General features: G+C 46.9%; 1 protein-coding gene across 1 annotated transcript in view; it reads right to left on the bottom strand.

Moving 5' to 3' along the window:
* Nucleotides 1–624: 624 nt before the first annotated feature.
* Nucleotides 625–24,583, bottom strand: part of OTUD7A (OTU deubiquitinase 7A) — a 107,089-nt gene continuing 83,130 nt past the window's right edge. The window contains exons 8-11 of the mRNA XM_008568549.1: nucleotides 23,559–23,708; nucleotides 4,121–4,235; nucleotides 3,835–3,919; nucleotides 625–1,347 (exon numbers count right to left, since the gene is read on the bottom strand). Of these exons, the coding sequence (XP_008566771.1) occupies nucleotides 625–1,347; nucleotides 3,835–3,919; nucleotides 4,121–4,235; nucleotides 23,559–23,708 (1,073 nt within the window). The remainder of the gene's footprint in view (nucleotides 1,348–3,834; nucleotides 3,920–4,120; nucleotides 4,236–23,558; nucleotides 23,709–24,583) is intronic.

Here is a 24,583-nt window from a genome sequence, read left to right as displayed (position 1 = left end):
TTTATATGCTATCCCCACTCTCTCTTTTTTTAAATAGTTGTGCTATGTCTGCACTGTCAGCTTATAACCATTACATAGTGTAGTGTCCTCTTTTTAGCCTTGACCTGTAGTCTTTCTTATATAAGTAAATGTAATTACTGCTCGCCACAGGTCCTTAGATCTGTGACCCTCTAGTCATTTTGGATGTCTGAAACTCATTCTCTATCACATGCCTCAGGAAAGGCTCATGAGAGGAGTAGTCTGAGTTCTTGCATAGTGGTAATAATAGTGTGCCCTTTATGCTTGAAAGTCTCCTCTGGTGGGTATGAAATCCTTGGCTCATATTTTCTTCCCATGGGTATCTTAATTATTCTGAAATATGTGACTTCATTTTTTTCTGGCATAAAGCATTGCTATCAAAGTCTGATGATAACTTGACTCTCCACATATAAGTCACATGATCTTTGCATAGATGCTCAAAGGATTTTTTTCTAAGTAGTTTTACTAGACTATACTTTGGTGTTGGTTATTCTGGGTTAATATTCTCAGGTTCACAGTGTTCTATTGTTTTACATGTGTTTTCAAATTTTTCGTATTTCAGGAAAGGTTAGTATTTGCCCTGTTCCCTTGCTTTGGTTTTCTTCTTCAAGAACTCCAATTATCCATATGATGAGTCGTCTTCAATATTTGCCAGGCGGCGTCGCGGCGCCTCTGCTCTTGCTCGGCGCTGAAGCGCTCCTGCGCGCTGGTCAGGTAGTAGCCGATCATCTCCTCGTGGAACTGGTGCCGGTGGCTGGTGAGTAACAGGCCGGCGAAGATGAACTTGCGCTCTCCCTGCATGGCGGCGCGCAGGATGTTGAGGCTCAGCTTCACGTCCGTGCTGTACTTCCAGGAGTCGCCCCGTGGCCCGCCGCCCTTCTCAGCCGGAGACGCTCCCGCCGCCTTGTCCGTGGGAGACGGCGTGGTTTTCTCTGATGGCGACGTGCTCGCCGACGCACCCGACTCCTCCTTGCTGCCTTTGCGCGATTTGGCCTTCTTCTCCTTGCCGCGTTCTGCTGTGTCGCCGTTCTTGCCGTTGGTGGAGTTGGCGCGGCCCATCTTGCCGTGTACCAGGCCACCGAGGCCCCCCATGTTTTTCTTCAGCTTGATGCCCAGAGTCTTGCTGAAGCTGCCCAGCTTGTTGACCACGGAGTCCGCACGCGTCTTGTCCTTCTCCTTGCGCTGCTTCTCCTTGTGCTTGCCATTCTTGCCGTTATTGCTGTTTGAATTGCTGCACACCGAGTCATGGTCCGAGTCCAGCGAGTCGGTCAGGGACTGCACGTCTTCCTCCACTGAGGCCGTCGGTGACTCTGGCTGCGCCAGGGGCGCCTGTGGGGAGGGAGGGAGGAAAGTGGTTAGAGAAGAGCTGTTCCCACGTGGGGCCAACGAAGACAGACCGTACCCATGTGCTGCTGAGGCTGGGGACCTCGAGCCTCACTGTCCTAGTCCCGACTGCCGTTCTGGTGTCTAGGAGACTGGGATGGGCGGTACTCAAGGGAAAGTAACCCTGGTCTGCTGCAGGAATGAAAAGGTGGCCTGAAGGTGTTTGTGAAGGGCTTGGTAGGGACTTCTAATCTGTGTGTGCCATATGGCCAGGGAGGCCTTGTTGCACTCACGCCCTTTCTCTCTGGTGGTCTAGAACCCTGAGTGGAGGAGTGCCTGCAGAGTGCGGATAACCCACCTAGCTTTGGGCCCCAGAGCCTCAGCACATTTTAGAGAATTACGATGTCCAGACCCTGGTGCTCCACCCCGGTGAGGCTGCCTGCTTGACCAGACACAGGTCCCTTTACAGGTAGTGGCCTTCAGGTGAGGACACCTATTTACACAAAAGTGTTTCCTACAGGTATGTCTCACCTCACTACAGGCAGGGGATAGAAACCTTGCCCTCAGAACCTCATTCTTTGGATCTTGGAAGAAACACCCCCTTGATTCAACAGTGACAAATCACCTTAGGGATTCCTTTCTCTGTCTGGCAAAGCAGAGTGCTAAATTGAGAAGGATTCTGAAATAGGCCTGGGCTCAGCAGAAAAGACGTTACCATTCCCAGAAAAGGCCTCCCGTGGGGGTGGGGAGATGCAGGACACAGGCCGGCATCTCTGTGAACCTGTGGATGAGACCCACTGGTTGGGGTCAGCCAGTTAGGGGAGGACAAGGCCATATGGGAACATGGTCAGGACCAATATCTGGGGCAGGTGGAGAGTCAGAAAGGAGGTGGGGATTTACAGAGGAAAGGCAGCACCTATTGCTGCTTTGCGGAGGGCCTTCCTGGGTGAGGAGAATTCTGACTGAGCGTCACTGGGTGGTCCCTCATGCCAGCAGCAGGGTGTGGCAGGAACTGGTGCTCATACCTGTGCAGTCTTTCCTGCCCTCCAGGCGAGGAGCCTTGGAGAAGGCCCCTTGCTCTCCCACTTTATTTTTGTCCCTCCCCTCAGAAGCAGATTCAAGAGAGGGGTGACCTTCCTGCAACCAGGTCACCCAGAAGCGGGAGTGGGCAGAACTGGCCCTTACCACCTCCTGGTCTCATATTATGTCTTTCCCCTTCCTATGTGGAATGGGAAGGAATGAAAAGTCTTAAACCAGTTTGCCAGAGACACTGAAGGGTGGAAATTTGGGGACTGGATCCCAGGAAGGGAGCTGTGCTTGGCGTGCTAATAGGTGCCTGGTTGGAGCCCAGAGAATGAGGAGTGCAGACTGCGGTGCCCTGGTTGCAAGGGCCCCTGCCAGGGCTGTCTCACCTCTGGTGTGAGAGCTCCACCTCTGACGTGGAGGCCACCAAGACCTACCTGGCAAAGGGTCCTGCTCATTGCAGGGCAGAGCTGTGCCCAGCCCGAGCACCTCCTGATTCTAGATCTAGAGCTGCCCCCACCACAAGCCATGTGGGTGCTGGAAAAGAACGTCCACAGTAAGACTGGCATGTTCCCGGTATTTGTGAGACAGCATGCAGACTCTGGCTATCACTTGTGCCATCAGTAAAGTGGGGCATCGGTACCTGCCTCTGAAGCGCTATGAAGATGAAGGACAGGTAGAGACTGAAGGACGAAGCCCTCTCAGCTGTGCCAAGTGCATCTCGTCCCTGCTTGCTTGTCTCACTTCACTCTTTAATATTCCTTATGAGCCCAACTTCATGCCTAAGTAAACTGATGTCTGGAGAGGACCAGCTATCTGCAAGCAGTTTTTACAAATCCCTTTCCCTGGGAGTTCACTACTCAGACTGCAAAAACATCAATCAGTCAGAATCCTCTCAGTATCTGCAAGCAGCGGCAGCACAGACCCTGCCCAGGGGCAGGTGGCCTGGTGGGCGGGTGGGCCCATCTCCTCTCTGCCCTGCCAGCTCTACCCACCAGCCCCGCCTCCAGGAGGGGAGGAGGAGGGGCTCTGAGGATTCACTCTCCCTTCCCTGGCTTTTCCAAGGACCCACACATAGTTTATAATTAATTCCGCTCTGCAGCAGCACATCATGTTCCGATCTCAGCAGAGATAGCTTTGTGTTGTGACTTGCCTACAATTTGTTTTCTGAGTGGGCGTGTTTATTCCTCTACTTCTGCAGAAAATAAGGGGACAAAAATCCCCTAACCCCCCTAACCAGAGTATGCGCACGCATACGCACATGCACCAGGGCCAAGCAGAGCTATTTCAAGCCACAGCCAGGGTGGCCCCAGCTGCATGGGGCTGGGAAGAGGAGGGGGCCTCCCGGGCTGTGGGCACAGCTGGGGCAGGCCAGCGTTTGGAAGTGTTTGAGACAGTGCACTCCGGCCAGGCCAGTGCTGAGTAGCCACTGCAGCCACCAGGTTAGGTCCGGGCACACGCCAGGCTCACCCGTGTCTCTGAGGGGATCCGGATCCATGTCACATTCATGTAGCTGTGCAGAAGGTTCAACTTGGCTTCTAGTGACAGGATGAAGCTGGAGAGAAAAGAACACTGAGTGAAACGGCCCGAGCTGGCCCACGCACGCACCCTCCCTCCCGCCTGCTTGCCAGCTGTCCCAGGAGGAGCAGGGGAGGTCTAGCCCCTCCCTAGGAAGCCCAGGCTATAGCCCTCCCTGTAGGGCACTGAGGGGGGAGGGGGCAGGTTAGGGTCTTACTGGGGCAGGTTAGGGTCTTACTGGGCCAGCCGCGCGTTATCGTTGTCGTCTTTCCCCCACTCCCAGTCCTTCCCTGGGTCCACTGCAAAGTGCAGAGGCAGCAGCTTGTGCTCGGAGTCTGTCAAGGGGATCACAGCTGGAACAGAAGAGACACACGGTGCCAGGCAGCCCACTGGCTGGCCTGGAGCCTGGGAGCTCCAGCAATCCCCAGGGAGGACAGGAAGGGAATTCCAAGGCCAAGTGTGTCAGTGATAAGTAAACCAAATGGAGATACACACAGAACAACTGTGCCAGCAGGAGTGTTATGACAACAGGTTTCAAAAACACTATTGATAGTTTTAAAACCTTGGTATTTACTGTGAATACTGGAGAGCAGTTGGAGGCTTTACCTAGGCTCTGGGCCTTTTTGGGTCTGTCTGATGGCAGGTACCCCAGTGGGCATTAGGTGGGGAAAAAGCTATTGCTGCATCTGTTATTTCTGAGGAAGGCGCACTGTGCGTTGCCACCTTGTGTGTGGCCTGGGACAGGGCCCTCCCTCTCATCCCCGAGAAAGGTGGAGTGTGCAGATCCAGTGAGAGAGGGCATCTCTGACCTCTGCTCGTTTGTGTTTTGTGCAACAGGTCTGTATCAATGCCTGGCCCCTTCCCATAAGGAGCTCACCTTTGCTGGGGGCAGAAAGCAGGTTAATGAACACCCCATAGTGTTAGGTAGTGATTAGCCTTGGAAGGGTACACAGCAAGTAGAAGGCAGTGATGGGAAGCCTTTCTAAGACGCGGTCAGGGGAGTCTTTTGAGGAGGTCACATGTGGATGGCTGCAACAGTGACGAGTGACTGGCTGGTCATTTCTCATTATGAAATGTCTGGAGTGAAACACACAGCTTGTGAGAAATCTTGGGCCACCGAATGGCTGGGGCAGTGGGCGGTGTCTATAGCTTGTTTGGGATCTGCTGGGAGCTTCTGAGCTGCTGCAGGACCCAGTGAGAGGAGTTCCTAGTGACATGGCTGACTCCTAAGGACATTGTGAGGGATGAGGAGCAGGAAGAAGTGGGGAGACAGCATCCCCAAGTCCACCCTCTGAGCAAGCAGCAGCCTCCTCCACGGGGGTTTCCCTCAGCAACCCTGCAGGCGCGCTCACAGGAGTAATAAACCACTGCAGAGGAGCACAGCTCAGGGCCTCTGGCCAGCTGCTCTGCTCCTTGCTGGAGCCCATGATTCATGGCCAGGGCGCCATGACAAGAACATGAAGGTAAATAAATACATGAAATCTAAGACATTAGTAGTTGATATTCTAAAAAAATTGGAAACGTTGACTCAATGCTTCCCTCTAGTGTTGCTAAAGGAAAAATGAGAGTGCACGTAACTGCCCCTCCTGCGTCCCTGCCTCCTGTGGAAGCGAAGGTAGCTGCAGCTTTGCCGACCAGCTCCCACCTCCGGGGCTTTCATGTCGTCTGGCTGGAGACTAGGAGTGCAGTGCTCTGGTTTAGGAGGTCAGGGGCAGCTCGGCCTGCCTCCCCAGCCTGCTAGCTTCTGCCCTGTCGTGGCCGCCCTTCCCAGGGCAGAGCTGCAGGGTAGATACACTCAGGGGGAGGGCTGCAGGGCTGGCTCAGAGACAAGCCTGTTTCCTAGTTCCATGAGTCACTACACACACACAGAGGGGGTTGGCCTGGTTTCCCACCCATGGGGCAGGCGTCGGTAGAGGCTCTCTGCATCCATTCTGTTCCCCAGACCTGCTAGAGCAGCACAGCTCTCTGGAGTTCCAGGCCCCTACACACAGGTGCGCCAAACCAGAGTGTCCAGGGAGAGGAATCAAGAACTACATTTTAGATAAGTATCCCCCGTGGTTCTTAAAATCAAGCAAATTTGGGAAACACTGCTCGGGAACAGTGGCCATCTGTCGGAAGCAGCTCCTGTGGGTGCAGCTGCAGCTGCAGCTTGTGCATTTTGGGTCTGGCTGTCACCCTCTTCCCAGGGCAGAGTTGCTGTTGGAAAACACCTGCCCAGCCACAATGACACTTTCCAGGCGCCCCCACCCCCAGCATCTAGGAGGGAGCAGGTGCCTAGTTGCACCCGTGGGCTGTGAGCACAAACGAGGTGGGACATGTGGAGTGATGTGGTTGGGGAGCTCTCCCCTGCTCCCCTTCTCCAATCCGTGGCACCTGTGGCAGATGGTGGAGCCGCAAGATGGCAGGAGTGGGCTCTGGAATCCCCCCTTGGAGAAGAGCAGCCTGCCAATCAGGAACACCTGTTTTAGACTTTATTTGCATGGGAACCAAACTTCTATTATGTTAAGCCACTATGATTTTGGTTTCTTTGTTTCAGATAAGCCACCTTAACTAATATAGTTACACACTCCTGTTGCCCCTACCTCCATACTGTGGAGTCCTGGGAATTCCTACCCTCAACCCAGAACTGACTGCCTGGGCTGCCCCCAGTTGAGTGGCTAGAATATACTGAAAGTGTAGTGCCAGCCACCTAGAAAGGTCCTGGCAGGCTCTCAGCCTAGGTCCTGGGGTGGGGGGGAGTTGTGAAGGCTAGGTACTAAGGGAGGCTCTAGGGACAAGCCTCCTTACAAGACAGTCAGGGGCTGAAAGGACAGCAACTTCTCTGCAGAGAGTGCTGCTGTGGCCTGTGGGCAAGGGCTGGGCCTACAGGACCCTGAGAGCCCACGGAGGGTACAGGCCAGGGAGGCCCCAGGAACAGGCCCTCCTTGTGAGCATCCATAGCTTCTGATGTCTCTGTCTCACCGTAGGCATTGACATTTCCCTGTTGGAAGCCAGGCCTTACCCAGTGGAAGGTGTAGCCCATGTGGCAGGTGGCCCTCTGGTGACAAATCTCAAGAATAGCAAATGCTTTCAAAATAGGCCTGGGAAGCTTTTATATTTTTGTCTGTCTGTTTTTTTCCTCTTCCTCCTCCTCCTTTTTTTCTTTTCCTTTGGAAGGGCTCTCTCCTGTCTTTTAGCCTGGGAACATATAGGCACCATCTCAAACTAGCCTGGACATATTTTGGATACTTATTTTCCAAAAAAGAATGGAAATTTTTGGTTTCTGTTTGGGTTGTAAAAAGCAGAAAGAGCATTGTTCCACCATTACAAGTCAGGTAAACTACAAATTCACACCTGAATTTAATCTACCAGACAGCTAAAGTCAGAGGGGAACAAACTAACCCCAAATCTAAGAAAAGACAGGTGCCTCCATGGAGATACAGACATGTCCTTATGTGGGGATGACTCAGCTGGACCCCAGTAAGAATAATTCAGCTAAAATTGTTAAATTGGTAAAAGAAGTGAAATAATATAGAATCCTGGAAGGCGAAGATATAAAGGAAATTTACATGCATTTACCAGCTTCTCTCCACGGGACCTAACCTGGTGCTCACAAAAAATATTGGCAAGAATTCTGAAAAAGTGTTCTCCACAGATCTTTCTCTCCTATCTCTACTAAAGAGCAAAAAATTAAATTGCAGAGGGTGGGGCAATAAACACTGGGTGCACTAAAGGTAACATTCTCTGTTATTATGATTAAGCCTGTATCTTAGGCAGGCACAGTATCCCTGGATCTAGGGAGGGAAGTGACCTCCCCCAGCTGTCCTGACTAGAACTGATTCAAACCTGGACACTAAAGGCCTAGCAAAAGGAAAGGCATGCCTATTTCCAGGAATAAAAGCAATTTACCTCAGTGTTTACTGTCCTACTCAACATAACTGATTTCAAAACAAAACAAAACAAAACTAAGACATAAGAAAAGACAAGAAAAAAGCAACACAGGGTTAGGAGATGAAACATTTGACAGAACAAAACTCATATGACACAGGTGTTGAAATTATCAGACAGGAATTTTAAAGTAACTGATAAGACTAATAGAAAAGGTAGATACCATGCAGGATTTGATAATTTCAGCAGAGAGAAGAAATCTATAAGAAATAATCAGATGGAAATGCTAGAAATGAAAAAAAACAATAATAGAGAAGAATGACTTTGAAGGGCTGATTAGTACACTTTACACAGCCAAGAAAACAATCTGTGAACATCAAGATAGGTCAATAGAAATTACCCAAACTGAAACACAAAAGGAGAAAAGGGCGTTGGGAAGCAGAACAGAACATCCAAGAGCTATGGGGCAGTGTCAGACAGCCAAAATTCTGTGTAAATGGAATCCCAGAAGGAGAAGAGAGAGAAAACAAGATAGAATAAATATTTAAAGAAATAATGGCTGAGAATTTTCCAAAATCAATAACAAATATCACCACAGATCTGATAAGCTAAGAGAACAGAACCCCACTACCAACAACAAAAATGTTTCTATACATTGCATTTTAAAGCTTCTGAAAAATGAAGACAAAGAGAAAATCTTGAAGACAGCCACAGAAAAAAGACATTATATACAGAGAAAAAGATGAGAATTACAGCAGATGTTTCATTATAAAACAGGTAAGCCAGGTGATAATGCAGGGTCATCTTTAAAGTGCTGAAAGAATGAATTCTATTCCCAGCAAAAATATCTCTGAAACACAAAGGAGACATAAAGACTTTCTCAAACAAAAATGAACAAATTCATTGTCTGCAGACCTGCTCCACAGGAAATGGTAAAGGAAATTTCTCAGGTGCTAGAAATGTGCTACCAGTAGAAACTTGGATTTGGGCTGTCCGGTTAGCTCAGTTGGTTAGAGCATGATCTTGTAACACCAAGGTTAAGGGTTTGGTTCCCTGTACTGGCCAGCTGCCCATCCCCCACCACCCAAAAAAGAAACTTGGATTTATGCAATTAAGAGCAATAGAAGTGGAATAAATGAATGTAAAAATAAAATTCATTTTTTCTTCCTTTTAATTACTTTGAGAGATGAAAGACTGTCTAAAGCAGAGAGCTGCTATTATGGGTTTATAACAGCTGTCAAAGTAGTGTCTGATAAGAATGGCACAAAAGATGGGAGGGAGGGTTGGGGAGCACTGCTGTAGTATCCTTACATGACGACACATGAAGTAGAATAATATCACTTGAAAATAGAATCTCATCAATTAAAGATGTTTATTGTAAATCCTAGAGAAACCACTAACAACTAAAAAATAGAGACATAATAATAAGTCAATAGTGGAGATAGAATGGAACCATTAAAGAGCTCAATTAACCCGAATAAGACAACTAGAGAAGAGCCAGCAAGACAGTGGATTCTAATCCCTCCGTATTGTTCATAGCACTAAATGTAAATAGTCAAAACATACCAATTCAAAGATTAAATTGCCAGATTGGAAAAAAAAGCAAAATCCAAGTACATACCATCTACAAGAACCCATTATAAATATAAAGACATAGGTAGGTTAAAAGATATTCATTAATAAAAAGAAAGTTAGAGGAGCCATATTAACAGCAGACAAAGTAGATTCCAGAACAAGGCTTGTTACCAAAGAAAAAGAACATCACAGAACATAAAGAGGTCAACCATGCAAGAAGACGTAACAACCCTATATGTGTGCACGCTCCTAACATGCTTCAAGGTACGTGAAATAGATACCAACAAAACTGAAAGGAAGAACAGACAAATGTGTTATGGTTGGAGATATCACTACTTCTCTCTCAGTGATTGACAGGACGAGCAGAAATCCGAGCTACCCTACCAGAGAACCTGAGCTAATTGACATTTACTGAACCCAACAAGAGCAGAATACACATTCTTTTCAAGCATACCTGGAATATTCACCAACATAGAATGTATTCTTAGCCAATCTTAGCAAATGTAAAAGAATAGAAATTATAAAAAGCTTGTTCTCAAACTACAGCTGAACAAAAGTATAAACCAACAACACAAATTTAAAGAATCCCCAAATATTTGGGATTTAAACAACATGCTTCTAAATAATCCATGGGTCAGAGGAAGTCTCGAGGGAAATTTTAGAAATAGTTTAAACAGAATGTAAATGGAAATATAAGACATCAAAACTTGGGTCATGTAGCTACAGCAGTGAGTAGGTGAAAATTTATAGCATTAAATGCTTATGTTAGATAAGAAGAAAGGTCCAAAGTTAGTAATCTAAATTTCCACCTTAATAAACTAGAAAAAGAATAGCAAATTAAACTCAAATCAGGGAAAAAGAAGGGAAATAATAACAATAAGAGGGAAATCAATGAAACTGAAAACAGAAAAATACTAGACAAAAGCCAATAAAAACAAAAGCAGTTTCCTGGGAAAGACCAATAAAGAAAAATGAATTATCCAAATTGTTGCCCCCCAATTCATATTTTAAGTAGTTAGGAAAAAATGGTAAACTAGACTTTTTAATAATTTTAGGCTATTAATATCCCTGCCAGTCAATACATGTTTAATCATATTCTAAGAACACATTTTAAAAAATTGAACTTATCATGGTGTGATAACTATAGATTCACATGCAATTGTAAGAAATAATATGAGGGTGCTTCAAAAAGTTCATGGAAAGATTCATAGTGTCTTTCAATTCTGCTTTTCCACGAACTTTTTGAAGTAGCTTTGCACAGAGAGGTCCTGTGTACATATCTCCCAGTTTCCCTTGGTGGTAACAACTTGCTAACAATAGTACAGTATCTCAACAGGATATTGACCTCAATATCGTCTACTGATTGTAACATATTACACCAGTTTCACATGCACTCAACTGTGTGTGTGTGTGTGTGTGTGTGTGTGTGAGTGTGTGTGTTTGGTCCTATGCAATTGTATCACAAGTACAGATTTGTGTAATTACCTCAGTCAAGACAAGTTACATCACCAATGGGTCCCTTTGTAAACACACCCCTCTCTGTCCCTAATCCCTGGCAACCACTAATCTGTTCTCACCTCTCCATAATTTTGTCATTTCAATAATGCTACATAACTGGAGCCACACAGTATGTAATCTTCTGGGATCAGCTTTATTCACTCAGTGTAATTTCCTTGAGACCAGTTCAATTTATCATGTGTATCACGTATGTTCTTTTCACTGCTGAGCACTTTTCCACATCCCATGGTGTGGATGTACCACAGTTCATTTAACCATTCACCCAGGAAGGACATCTGGGTTGTTTCTAGTTTTTGGCTATTACAAATAAAGCTCCTATAAATATTCATACACAGTTTTGCACGAATATAAGTCGTCCTGATATGGAATTTGGTTCCTAAAAGGTGGCACTGTGGAGGGAGGAGGGACACGGGAATGGGAATTCCACTCTCTGGGCTGGGAAGTCCGTGCTCTTGAGAGGCAGGCCTCAAACACTCAGGCAAACAGTCACCCGTGGTCACCCTGCCTAGCAGGCTGCAGTGCTAGGAAACAGGAGCCAGGCAGGCCGCTGTATGTGTGGGCTAACCGCCTGTGGCCTTCTATCCATGAGTTACAGGAAGAGGAGCTCAGGCAGAAGGAAGCAGAGGATGTGGGGGAGACGTGGCCTCCGCCTTCTATCCCCCCATTATAAATAACGGCACATGTCAGATGAGGGGTAATGCCCCTGGAGTTAACCTGAGGTCAGCCCCCAAGAATGGGGCTGGGCAGGGCAGCAAGGCCATAGGTGGTAGATACAAATTTTCTGGCTGAAAGTTTATATGCAGACATGATCTTTAGGTTGGTTATTAGTCTACGGAATAAGATTCCTATAGACTGAATGTTTGTGTCACCCAAAATTCATATGTTGAGGCCTAATCCTCATTGAGGGTAAGAGGAAGTGGGACCTTTGGCAAGTGGTTAGGTCACGAGGGTGGAGCCCTCATGATTGGGATTAGTGCCTTTATGACAAGAGACATGAGAGCTCTTCCTCTCGCTCTCAGCTGCACGAGGACACAGCAAGAAGCCACCAACTATGAACCAGGAAAGAGGCCCCCACAGACACTGCATCTGCCTGCACCTTGATCTGGAATTCCCAGCTTCCAGAACTGTGAGAAATAAGTTTTTGTGAGAAATAAGTTTTTGTTGTTTATAAGCCACCCGGTCATGGTATTATGTTATAGCTGCCCAAACTAAGACAAAAGTGGAAAAAATACTGATGGACTTATGGAAACTGTACTGTTAAAGAAGCTTTCAGGCTAAGGGAGTGTTCAGCTCCTAAAACAATCCATGGGCTCCAAAACTCATGCCAGAAGTGGGTAGTGACACTGTCAGCCCCTGGAGTGTGTTTTCACTGCATGAGTCAGGTGTGTCCTCAAGGGACAAGGCATCCAGGGGTCTTCTCTGAGAGTAGTCACTCTGGCCGGCCAGGATGCTTGCACCCACCTCCAGGGCAGTGAGTCCAGTAGGCAGGACAGGTGGCCTGTGCTTTTGCTCCACCTTCCTGAAGGGGGGTTTTTGTGGAAAGCATGCTTTTGCTCCAGCATCATGCATCAGTGGCAGGTAGGCCCACAGAAGCCTGGTACAGCCCAAGGGAGAGACCCACAGGTCATGCAGAGATCAGGGCTGGGGCCAATTCAAGAACAGTGTGGCGGTTGCTGGTGGGCTCCTGGTAGCACTCTTCCCATGGGCATGTACACCTTGGGGAGGCCTGGTGGAGGAGCCAGGTGTCTGTGCCTGCTGTGTAACTCAGGAAGGGATGGGCCAGGCTCGTGGCAGAGGCTGACAATCTGGGGTACTAGTGAAAGACCCTCTGCCAGTTCTGTCCACAGAGCTGACCACAGTTGGCATCCCTTTGAAACTGTGCCTCAGGGCTCCTGAGCTGGTGGTCCTTAGGGTGGGGCAAGGACCAGTGGGCAGATGTCTGAGGGGTAAACACGCCCTTTGTGCACTGAATCAGCAGGACTCAGCTCTCTGGACCCATGCCCCTCTGCAAGCCAGTGACAGGTCCATAACAAGCAAGTCCCACCCACAGATCCTGATCACATGCCTTGTGGACCTCTGTGAGGTCCATGGGTCAAAAGTCAACAATATCAAAAACAACAGGAGGGCCCAAAGAGAACAAAAATGGAGAAAAAAGGTGAATCTCTGTCTGCTGGAGCTGGGATACTGTCTTCTCTCCTGTCTGTGGATATCAGAGTTCAAGACCCTTCCACTTTTGGGCTTCAGGACTTACACCAAGGACACCACCAGCTTCCCTGGTTTTGAGGCCTTCAGACTTGGACTGAGCCATGCTACCAGCATCCAGTTTGCAGACGGCCTATTGTGGGACTTCTCTTCACAATCACATGAGCTTATTCCCCTAATAAATCCCCCTCATATAATTATAACATATCCTACTGATTCTGTCTCTCTGGAGAACCCTGACTAATACAGATTTTGGTACTGGGAGTGGTTCTAGAGAAACAGAATCGTAAGGATGAATTTCTTCAGTTTTCTGGGCTTTAGGTGCTAACAGCTCAACTTATAATACAGAGAGCACTGACAGTCCATAGCATGACCTGTTCAAAGAGAATAAATCCATGTGATACTCCTGATTCCCCACTTGTAAAAGGCAAGGGATGCAGTGACTGCAACTGTATGCATAATACCTTAAGTATTTGTGGAAATCCAAGGACTATAATGACATTGTCTGGCGAGTTGCTGGACAAAGTGAGGGAAGAAAATGAAGAGTCAGGGATGTGAATTCTTGGCTCAAGTGCCACGTAGATGACCTAAAAATTTCTAAGTGTGCTCTGGGCCAGAATCTTCTATCCAGTACTCTCAGGGCTGAAATTGCCAAAAATCAAACACAAGCTCTCACCATAAGACTGGCTGAACTACAGCAGCAGTTGAGTTATCAGCCTGGTAGCGTATCTACTGCTAAAGTGGGGGCATTGGTTTGGAAAGAATGGGATCCTGCAAGTTGGGATGGGGATCTGTGGGAAGACTCTGATGAGGCTGGGGACATGGAACCCCTAAATTTCATTGAGTCTCATTTGCCAGAAATGAACTCCCTACCCCCACCCTCAGAGACATGGCTTTTCCATCTCTGTTTGAGGGGCTTAACTCTGCATTGCCTAAGGACACAGTAAAGGCTTCCCCTGAGGCAGTCACTGAGCAAGACAATGCTGGTTCTCCTCAGGACCCACCCCACCACCCGTCTTTGATTCTAGACCTATAACTAGACTCAAGGCACGGGCCTCTAACGGTGAGGTACAAAGCGTGACCCATGAGGTGGTGTGTTACATTCCAAAAGAACTAAACGAATTTTCTACTTCATGCAAGCAGAAACTGGGAGAATGTGTATGGGAATGGATATTAAGGTTATGGGATAATGGTGGAAGGAACATAACATTGTACCAGGCTGAATTTATTGATATGGACCCACTAAGCAGAGATTCTGCGTTTATTTTGCAGCTCAGGAACTTAAGAAATGTGCTAACAGTTTGGCTGGTTGGTTAAAATATGGATTGAAAGATTGCCCACTGTGAGTGAGTTAGAGATGCCTGATCTCCCTTGGTTAAGTCTAGATGAAGGAATTCAAAGGCTTAGGGAGATTGGAATGCTAGAGTCGATTATCATGTGAAACCTACTCACCCACACTGGGAGGCTTCAGAAAACATGCTTTTTACCGATACTTTGAGAAATAGATTTGTGAGGGGAGACCTAGAATCCCTGAAGAGCCCTGTTATTGCTCTTCTCGCTATACCAGACATTACAGTGGGAACCGTAGTCAGGTAGTTGTAACACTTAAATGCAATGGGACTAATTGGATCCCGGGGTGGCAGGAACAAGTGGCGGCACTCAACCCACAAAGGCAAGGTGGGCACAGTTACCATAATGGACAGCAGAGGCAAAGCGACAATCAGAATAGTCTGACTCTTGTAGATCTATGGTGTTGGTTAGTTAATCTTGGTGTTCTTAGAAGTCAAATAGATAGGAAGCCTGCTCAATTCTTACTTGATCTGTATAAACAGAAAACTTCTGGGTCAAATGGACAAAAGTCTAACTTGAATCATGAAAACAGAGAGCCATGGCCCTTCCATCAATTCCCAGACTTGAGCCAGTTTACAGACGTAGAACCCCCTGAATGAAGGGGTGGCCGGGTCCCCTTGAGGAATGACCCTGGTACACTACCAACAATTTATACTTTTAATTCTTCTCCCATCCTTCCCCAAGGGGACCTGCGGCCTTTTACCAGAGTAACTGCATTGGGGAAAGGGAAATAATCAGACCTTTTGGGGACTATTAGACACTTGATTTCAATTGACATTGATTCCAAGAGACCCGAAATGTCACAGTGGCCCTCCAGTTAGAACAGGGGCTTATGGGGGTCAGTTGATGAATGGAGTCTTAGCCCAGGTCAGATGCATTGTGAGTCCAGTGGGCTCCTGAACCCATACTGTGGTTATTTCCCCAGTTCCAGAATGCATATTTGGAATAGACACCCTCAGCAGCTGGCAGAATCCCCACATTGGCTCCCTGACCTGTAGAATGAGGACTATTATAGTGTAAAAGGCCAAGTGGAAGTCATCAGAGCTGCCTCTACCTGGGAAAATAGTAAATCAAAAGCAATACTACATCCCTGGAGAGACTGCAGAGATTAGCGCTACTATCAAGGGCTTGAAAGAGGCAGGAGTGGGGATTCCCACCACATTCCCATTCAGCTCTCCTATTTGGCCTGTGAAGAAGACAGATGGATCCTAGAGAATGACAGTGGATTATCTAAGTTTAACCAAGTGGTGACTTCAGTTGCAGCTGCTGTACCAGATGTGGTTTCACTGCTTGAGCAAATTAACACATGCCCTGTACCTGATGTGCAGCTACTGATCTGGAAAATGCCTTTTTCTCCATCCCTGTCCAGAAGCAGTTGGCTTTCAGCTGGCAAAGCCAGCCATACACCTTCAATGTCCTGCCTCAGGGGTATAAGGACTCTCCAGCCCTATGTCACAATTTAGTTCGCAGGGATCTTGATCACTTTTCCCTTCCAGAGGACATTACATGGCCCATTACATTGATGACATTATGCTGATTGTACCTACAGAGCATGAAGCAGCAACTACTCTGGACTCATTGGTAAGACATTTGCATGTCAGGGGATGGGAAATAAATCTGACTAAAATTCAGGGGCCTAATATGTGGATTTAAATTTCTACTTAAATTTCCAGCTGTGGGACATGTCTACATATCCCTTCTAAGGTGAAGGATAAGTTGTTGCATCTGGCCCTTTCTACAACCAAGAAAGAGGCACAGTGCTTAGTGGGCCTATTTGGGTTCTGGAGGCAACACATTCCTCATTTGGGTGTGTTACTCCAGCCCATCTACTGAGTGACCCAAAAGGCTACTAGTTTTGAGTGGGGCCTAGAACAGAAGAAGACTCTGCGACAGGTCCAGTTGCTGTGCAAGCTGCTCTGCTCCTTGGGCCATATGCTCCAGCAGACCCAATGGTGCTTGAAGTGTCAGATAGGGATGCTGTTTGGAACCTTTGGCAGGCCCCTATAGGTGAATCACAGAGCAGACTGTTAGGATTTTGGAGGAAGGCCCTGCCATCATCCATAGATAACTACTCTCCTTTTGAGAAACCGTTCTTGATCTGCTACTGGGCTTTAGCAGAAACTGTAAGTTTGACTATGGGCCATCAAGTTACCATGCGACCTGAGCCCCCCATCATGAACTGGGTGTTATCTGACCCAGCAAGACATAAGGTTGGGCATGCACAGAAGCACTCCGTCGTCAAATGGAAGTGGTATATACATGACTGGGCCCAAGCCGGTCCTGAAGGCACAAGTAAGTTACATGAAGCAGTGGCCCAAATGCCCATGGTTCCTACTCCTGCTACACCTCCTTCTCTCCCCAGCCTGCACCTGTGGCCTCATGGGGAGCTCCCTGTGATCAGGTGACAGAGGAAGAGAAGACTAGGGCCTGGTTTACAGAAGGGTCTGCATGATATGCAGGCACAACCTGAGAGTGGACAGCTGCGGCGCTGCAGCCCCTTTCATGGGGCGTCCCTGAAGGACAGTGGTGAGGTCAGATCTTCTCCATGGGCAGAACTTCGGGCAGTGCACTTGGTTATGCACTTTGCTTGGAAGGAGCAATGGCCGGATGTGTGATTACATGCTGATCCATGCACTGTAGACAATGGTTTGGCCAGATGGTCAGGGACATGGAAGGAACATGATTGGAAAATCGGTGGGAAAGAAATTTGGGGAAGATGTATGTGGACAGACCTCTCTGAATGGGCAAAGGATGTGGAGATTGTTGTTTCCCATATGAATGCCCGTCAAAAGATGACTTCAATAGAGCAGGACTTTAATAATCAGGTGGACAGGATGACCTGTTCTGTGGATACCAGTCAGCCTCTTTTTCCAACCACCCCTGTCACCGCCCAGTGGACTCATGAGTGAAGTGGCCATGGTGGCAGGGATGGAGGTTACACGTGCGCTCAGCAACTGGACTTTCACTCACCAAGGCTGACCTGGCTACTGCAACCACTGAGTGCCCAATCTGCCAGCAGCAGAGATCAACACTAAGCCCCCAATATGGCACCATTCCCCAGGGTGATCAGCCAGCCACCTGGTGGCAGATTGATTATATTGGACCATTTCCATCATGGAAGGGGCAGCATTGTGTCCTTACTGGAATAGACACTTACTCCGGATATGGATTTGCCTTCCTGGCATAAAATGCTTTTGCTAAAACTACCATCTGTGGACTCACAGAATGCCCTATTCACCATTATGGCATTCCACACAGCATTGCTTCTGACCAAGGAACTCACTTCACAGCCAAAGAAGCGCAGCAGTGGGCTCATGCTCATGGAATTCACTGGTCTTACCATGCTCCTCATCATCCTGAAGCAGCTGGTCTGATAGGATGGTGCAATGGCCTTTTGAAGTTGCAGTTACAGTGTCAGCTAGGTGACAGTGCCTTGCAGGGTTGGGGCAAAGTTCTCCAGCAGGCTGTGTATGCTCTAAGTCAGCACCCAGTATATGGTACTGTTTCTCCCATTGCCAGGGTTCATGGGTCCAGGAATCAAGGGGTAGAAACAGAAGTGGCACCACTCACCATTCACCCTAAGGACCCATTAGCAAAATTTTTGCTTCCTGTCCCTGCAACTTTATGCTCTGCCAGAGGTCTAGAGGTCTTGGTTCCAGAGGGAGGAATGCTTCCATCAGGAGACACAACAATGATCCCCCTGAACTGGAAGTTAAAGCCGCCACCTGGACACTTTGGGCTCCTCATGCGTCTGAATCCACAGGCTAAGAAAGGAGTTACAGTGTTGGCTGGGGTGACTGAACCAGACTACCAAGGGGAAGTTGGACGACTACTTCACAAAGGAGATAAGGAAGATTGTATGTGGAATACAGGAGATCCTTTAGGGTGTCTCTTAGTACTACCATGCCCTGTGATTAAGGTCAATGGAAAATTATAACAACCAAGTCTAGGCAAGACTACAGATGGCCCAGACTCTTCAGGGATGAAGGTCTGGGTCACTCCACCAGGTAAAGAACTATAACCAGTTGAGGTGCTCGCTGAAGGCAAAGGGAATACAGAACGGGTAGTAGAAGAGGCTAGTTATAAATACCAGCTTTGACCCCGTGACCAGTTACAGAAACGAGGATTGTAATTGTCCTCCCTGTTGTGTTAAAAATATGTCTCTATGTGTACATACTGTACACATACTAAGCAATTATCTTTGGTTTTGTTTCTCTTATTCTTTATTGTGTGTCATGAGGCTTATCGACTTTATATCAGCCTTTAAATATTGTTAACTTTACATCATAGTATTTGCATTTAAGTCATGGGATATTGGGAGAAGGGTAAATCTCATCTAAGGACTTTACCTCCTCTTCTGAGAAAGGGATTAATGTGTTTTCAGTTGTACTCAGGATAGTTGCATCATGTTAGGCAAAACTATTATATTACTGCCCCATTTGAAGATTAAGTGTATTTAGGGAGATAGTATGGACACCAAGTTGACAAGGGTGGACTTGTGAAGGTTAATTCTAGGTGTCAACTTGATTAGATAAGGAGTGTTAAGAAACCTTGTAAAGCTATCTTTTTAGGTATGTCCATGAGGGTGTTCCCAGAGGAGATTAGCATGAGAGCCTGGGTGGGAAAGATCCTCCCTCAATATGGGCAGAAACCATCCAATCTGTTGGGGGCCCAATAACAACAAAAAATAGAGAAAAAAGGTGAATTTCTCTCACTCTCTGCTGGAGCTGGGATACACGCTTTTCTCCTGTCTGTACCTCACAGCTCCAGACTCTTCAGCTTTTGGGTTCCAGGACTTACAACAAGGACACCATCAGCTTCCCTCGTTTTGAGGCTTTCAGACTTGGACTGAGCTATGCTACTGGCATCCACTTTACAGACGGCCTATCATGGGACTTCTCTTCACAATCACATGAGCTAATTCCCTAATAAATCCCCCTCGTATAATTATAACATATCCTACTGATTCTGTCTCTGGAGAACCCTGACTAATACATCATGTGAACTCCAGGTGAAGGCTATTCCACGTGAACTTAGGCCTGGGAATGTTCCCATTGTGAGAACTTCCACATTGACTAGGGAATGAGAAATACTGAAGACTTTCCTTCCTGCATTCCTTTTAGTATTATACAGTGTAAAAATCTGTGTGTTCTGGGCCGGCCCGGTGGCGCACTGCTACAGTGTGCCACTTGGGAGCGTGGTGGCGCTCCCGCCGAGGGTTCGGATCCCACATACAGACCGGCCACTCACTGGCTGAGTGAGGTGTGGGAGCAACACCGAGGGTTGCGATCCCGTTGCCGGACACGAAAAAAGACAAAAAAGAAAAAAAAAAAAAATCTGTGTGTTCTACAAATGTTGCTCTATGAGTAAAATTTTTTTTAATGTTTATTTTATTAAATAGCTATTCTAGCATAAATTACCTTGTGTTCTCCAAAAAGCTTCCTGCTTCTGCTAGATTTTTCTGCCTTATGTCTTGTTTTATACTGAATTTCATTGTTCATTTCCAGTGGATGTGTAGTAGTTTCTGGATTGTTAGCTAGTACCCCCCACAGATAGAATTTAATCAGTGAAGTCCACTGTTTATGTCTGATTCCCTTTGCCTTTAATCTTGCAGATTTCACTCACTTCCAAAGTTCCTTATGTCAGCACCTATTTTCTCACCACCTGCAGTGAATGTGCTTTGTATATGTGTAATAGTTAGATTCCTTTGTCACATTCTGCATTTAATTCTGGGATACTCTGACCTTTTCAGTGATTTGTTTCAATGTGCATAAATACAGATTTATTCTTTGTGCTGTAAAATTCTGTGGGTTTTGACAAATGCGTGGAGGCAAGTATAAACCACCAAAGCCTGATACAGAATTCTTCCCCTATCAACCTGCCACCACATGTTCCAATTGCAACATTGTTTTTTTTTTTTTATCATCAGTTTTGTTTTATCTCTCCCAGGATGCCATATTAACAGTATGACACAGTATGTATGATACAGTATGCAGTCTTTCAGACAGGCTTCTTAAAGCTAAGCAATATGCATTTAAGATTTTTCATGTTTTTGCATGTTTTAATAGCTTATTTCTTCTTTTTTTTTTTTTTTGAGATTAGGATTACATTAAATAGATGAACCACAGTTGGGTTATTCACACACCTACTAAAGGTAGGTATTGGTATTTCATTCTTGGTATTTCTTTTCCCTAGTGAAAAATAATGGTGAACATTTTTACATGCTTATTTGCCTTCTTTGGTGAGGTAACTGTTTGTATTTTCACTCTTTTTTTGTGTGTGTGTGTGTGTGTGACCGGTAAGGGGATCGTAACCCTTGGCTTGGTGTCGTCCGCACCGCGCTCAGCCAGTGAGCGCACCAGCCATCCCTATATAGGATCCGAACCTACAGCGGGAGCACCAATGTGCTCCCAGCGCCGCACTCTCTCGAGTGAGCCACAGGGTCGACCCTTCACTCTTTTTTTTAAAATTGAGGTGTTTGTTTTTTATTGTTGAGTTTTATGCATTCTTTATATATTTTATATACAATTCCTTTTTCAGTATTTTATTCCAGTCTGTGTCTTGGCTTCACATTATGTCAAGAGTTTCTTTGCAGAGTATAAAATTTAGTTGTAATAAAGTTATCACGCACACACACACAAGAAAAGATGACGGCCGTGGGTGCAGGGGTCTGAGCTAAAAGTCTGGATGTCCCCTGCCCCCTCCTCTTCCTCTTCCTCTGTAGCAAGGGGCCTTTGCAGACTAGGACCTCCTCCTCAGGGGCCACGCTCTGGAGCTCCCAGGCAGGGCAGCAACAGCACACGCCCAGTGAGGCTGGCTGACCAGCAGGGCAGGCAAAGCTACACTTCTTACCCTATCCTGAACCCAGCTTTTGGGGGCACTGGCAAACTTAGAAAGTGGTTGAAGAGAAGGAAGGCCAATTGCAAGGACAATGAGGTCATTCATATTTTTAAGGCACTTTCTGGTTCCTAAGCCTTTTTAAACTCATCTGATTCTCATCAAAATGTCCTGTAATTGGCATTGATACATATTTCTGCCATTATTGTATTCAGATAGGTACACAGATGGGATAATTTGATTGGGGTATAATAAAGAAGTGATCTTGAGTAAAAATCACTTTATTTTAGATCACTATATTAAGAAAATTATAAAACTCCTTTCAATGGAATATTTAATAACACTCATAACAGGTTAAGATAAATTTCTACTTAAAAAGAGATTGGTTCTCTTAAATTAATCCCATAAGAAAAAGCATGGTTGTTGTCAAGTATACTGGAAATAAAATGTTACATTCTATTTGGCCTGAAAGATATTGAAACATAGGTTAGTGTTTGATTTAACTATGAGTTATACATCAAATACAGATTAAAAACTGCTTTCATGTCCTGCTAGGTAGGATTATTATGTTTGGTTCTGTAAGATACCCAGCCAGTTCAGTTTTATAAACTTGCTGTGTTGTTTCTAAGTGGCAAGAGACAACGTTTCAAGCTGCTCTGCAAAAACTTTTTTCTGCACATAACACATTTTGGGTGTGTTGTTGAGTGTCCGTTTCCTTGCTGTGGTCATCTGTAAGCCCTGTCCCTGCAGTCTGGAGGGTTGGGTGGCTTTTTGTTCACATCAACATCTCCCCCTCATCTCTAGCCAGTGTACTCTTTGAGGGCTGCTCGCACCCTGCTCTTGGGGTTCACTGATCTGGACCCCCAAGGAGAGGCACCAGGGACAGGGTCAGGGCTTCCTGACCTCTGTGTGGCCCCTGGATATGCCCCGGAGGCTCACAGGCTTTTTACATTTAGGAAGGTAAAACTATTTAAATAATTACCTTACATATTAATTTAAAAAAATAGAAATATTAATACCTTTCATGAAGCAAATCACCCCGTAACCCCCTGTCACACAAGCCCATTCTAGGTAAATGTTTGTTAAAGGGATGTTCCTGCTGCTGACTTTACAGAGGGGGACACGTGGCTCAGGTGATTGCTCAGGTCCCTGCAGGGTACACACGGGAGAGCTGGAGTCCACCTGCAGCCTGTCCTGCTTATGGGCCAGCTGCTCATCCCCTGGACTCTGGAACCCACAGAAGGATTTTGTGGCCCTTGGCCACATAATCATTGGTTCTGAGTTTTGCTCTGCTGGGCCAGCTGGAGGGACGAGGATTAACCATGTTCCGAACATCTGCTGGGGGCTTGGAGCTACTAAAACTTACAGAATATTACTTTCTAACAAAATTCACCATCGAGTGTAATGGGTCCCAGGATCAGTACCTGGCAGCTGAGGGGCCAGGCCTCACATTCATTTAGTAAGCTACTAAAATCTGAACGCAGCAGCCATTGGTCAAGATGGTTGTGAGGACGAATTGAGCCAGTCATCTCTGGATTAGTTAACCTTAGCCCAGTTCTGCCTTTTGAATGGACTCTTGGGCTCATATGTATGAAATGCCCTCCCCTTCCCTCTCCACTTGGTGATGTCTTCTCATCCTTGACCTCCCAGTGCCCAGGTCAGCTCCTTGGTGGCCCTGCACAGCCTGTGGGGCCAGCATGGTGAGCCCATCAGAAACACTGAAACAACTACTTGCAGGAAACTCAGCAGTAGTGATTTGAAAGAAAATATCAACCTTTTGATTCAGAAGCTTACTCTAGAGCTGCAGTGGGCAAGCTTTCCTGAAAAGTGCTAGTTAGTAAATATTTTAGGTTTTGTAGGCCACACTGTCTGTGGCTGCTACTTAGCTCTGCTAATGTAGTGCAGAAGCCGCCACGGACAGTAGCACATCAATGCAAGAATGTGGCTGCGTTCCAATAACACGCAACTTACAAAAGTAGGTGGTGGGCCATGGTTTGCTAATCCCTGCTCTAGAGGGACTTTAAAAAAAGGAAAAATTTACATCTAAGACTAATTACATCTGCAGAACATCTGTATACACGTCAAAGGGAACAACAGTAGTGATTTAAGGGTGGCGCGATTATTCACTTGTTTAAGTGTTTCAAATGAAACGCCGTCTTTACTTCAGCACTGCTATTTTCAGTGAAAACCTCCACACACGCACACACCGCCGCTGAGCGTGCACAGCTGTGCCTCTCATGTCTGCTGTCCAGGCTCCCCCGAGCCCACGGCCCACTGCCGCCTAGCCCTGCCCACCCCAGTGCGCACCGCCTCTCAGGAGTGGGTACCTTGTTCTCGTTGCTGGTCTCTCTGCTCCATGGACACGAGGGCAGAGAAGTGCGCTTGATCGTAGGCTAGGACCAGAGGTGAGCAGTGGCATCTATTGGGAGGGACCTCCAAGGGCAGGTAAATCCCTCCAAACGGGATGGGCGCGAATGCTGCGGACACAGACAAGGGGGGAAGTGAGGGCTGGGAGGGCCTGAGCAGCGGGGAGGAGCTGAGGGCAGGGAGGGTGGATGCAGATAGTGCTGAGGGACAGACAGAGCTGGGGGTTCCGGGATGATCTGCCCTGATGCCTGCTGCCCTGAGACCTGCGGAGGTGATCAAGAGCTGTGTGGTCAGGACGGCACAGTCATCCAAGATGGGCAGAAAAACCACGCTTTTCTGGGTGCACTTCTTCCTCTCCTAGTGCTCATTAAAGCGTTTGTATGCAAGACTATATCTGCACTTCCTGAGAGCGTGTTTGTTCTCTATTTTGAGAAACACTTCTATTGAATCCAAAGGAACCAACCAGAGAGCTCTAGGACCGAGCTGTAAGTCAGATGGAAAACGAGAGACAGGATTGGATCCTTTAGCAATGGGGACACAATTTTGTTCGTTTCCTTACTCACAAAAAAGAGGGAAGAAAAGCCTAACCCCCCCCCCACTGAAACAGAATAACTTCTGGAAGTATCTGCCCTAAAGCAGCATCTGCTTTTTCATCATAAAGAATCTTGCCTTTAGTCCTTAGAGTCAGTTGACCACTGTACTCTTTTGAGCAGAATGCAGGGACCGTCAACTTCAGTGACGTCTTTGATGAGCTCTTAGCATTCCTTCCCCACATGCACTTCATTTAAATTGGGCAGTGTGGTTCTGCTCACAGGAGAATCCTACTGAGAGGTGAGGGATGGGGGCCCACCTGCAGGAGGGCTGTAGGCAGAATGGAAAGAGGTGTGGACCCACCCTGAAGAGATCTGACGGTGCTGGGCCCTGGGCTTGCATGGCAGGGTCTCAGTGTGAGCCCTGGTACTGCGCTCCAGAGCTGTGGACCTCA

The sequence above is a fragment of the Galeopterus variegatus genome, unplaced genomic scaffold (assembly GCF_000696425.1).
Source record: "Galeopterus variegatus unplaced genomic scaffold, G_variegatus-3.0.2 Scaffold422, whole genome shotgun sequence".
NCBI lineage: Eukaryota > Metazoa > Chordata > Mammalia > Dermoptera > Cynocephalidae > Galeopterus > Galeopterus variegatus.
Note: the sequence above shows the minus strand (reverse complement) of the source record. Positions and strands in the feature narration are given on the sequence as shown.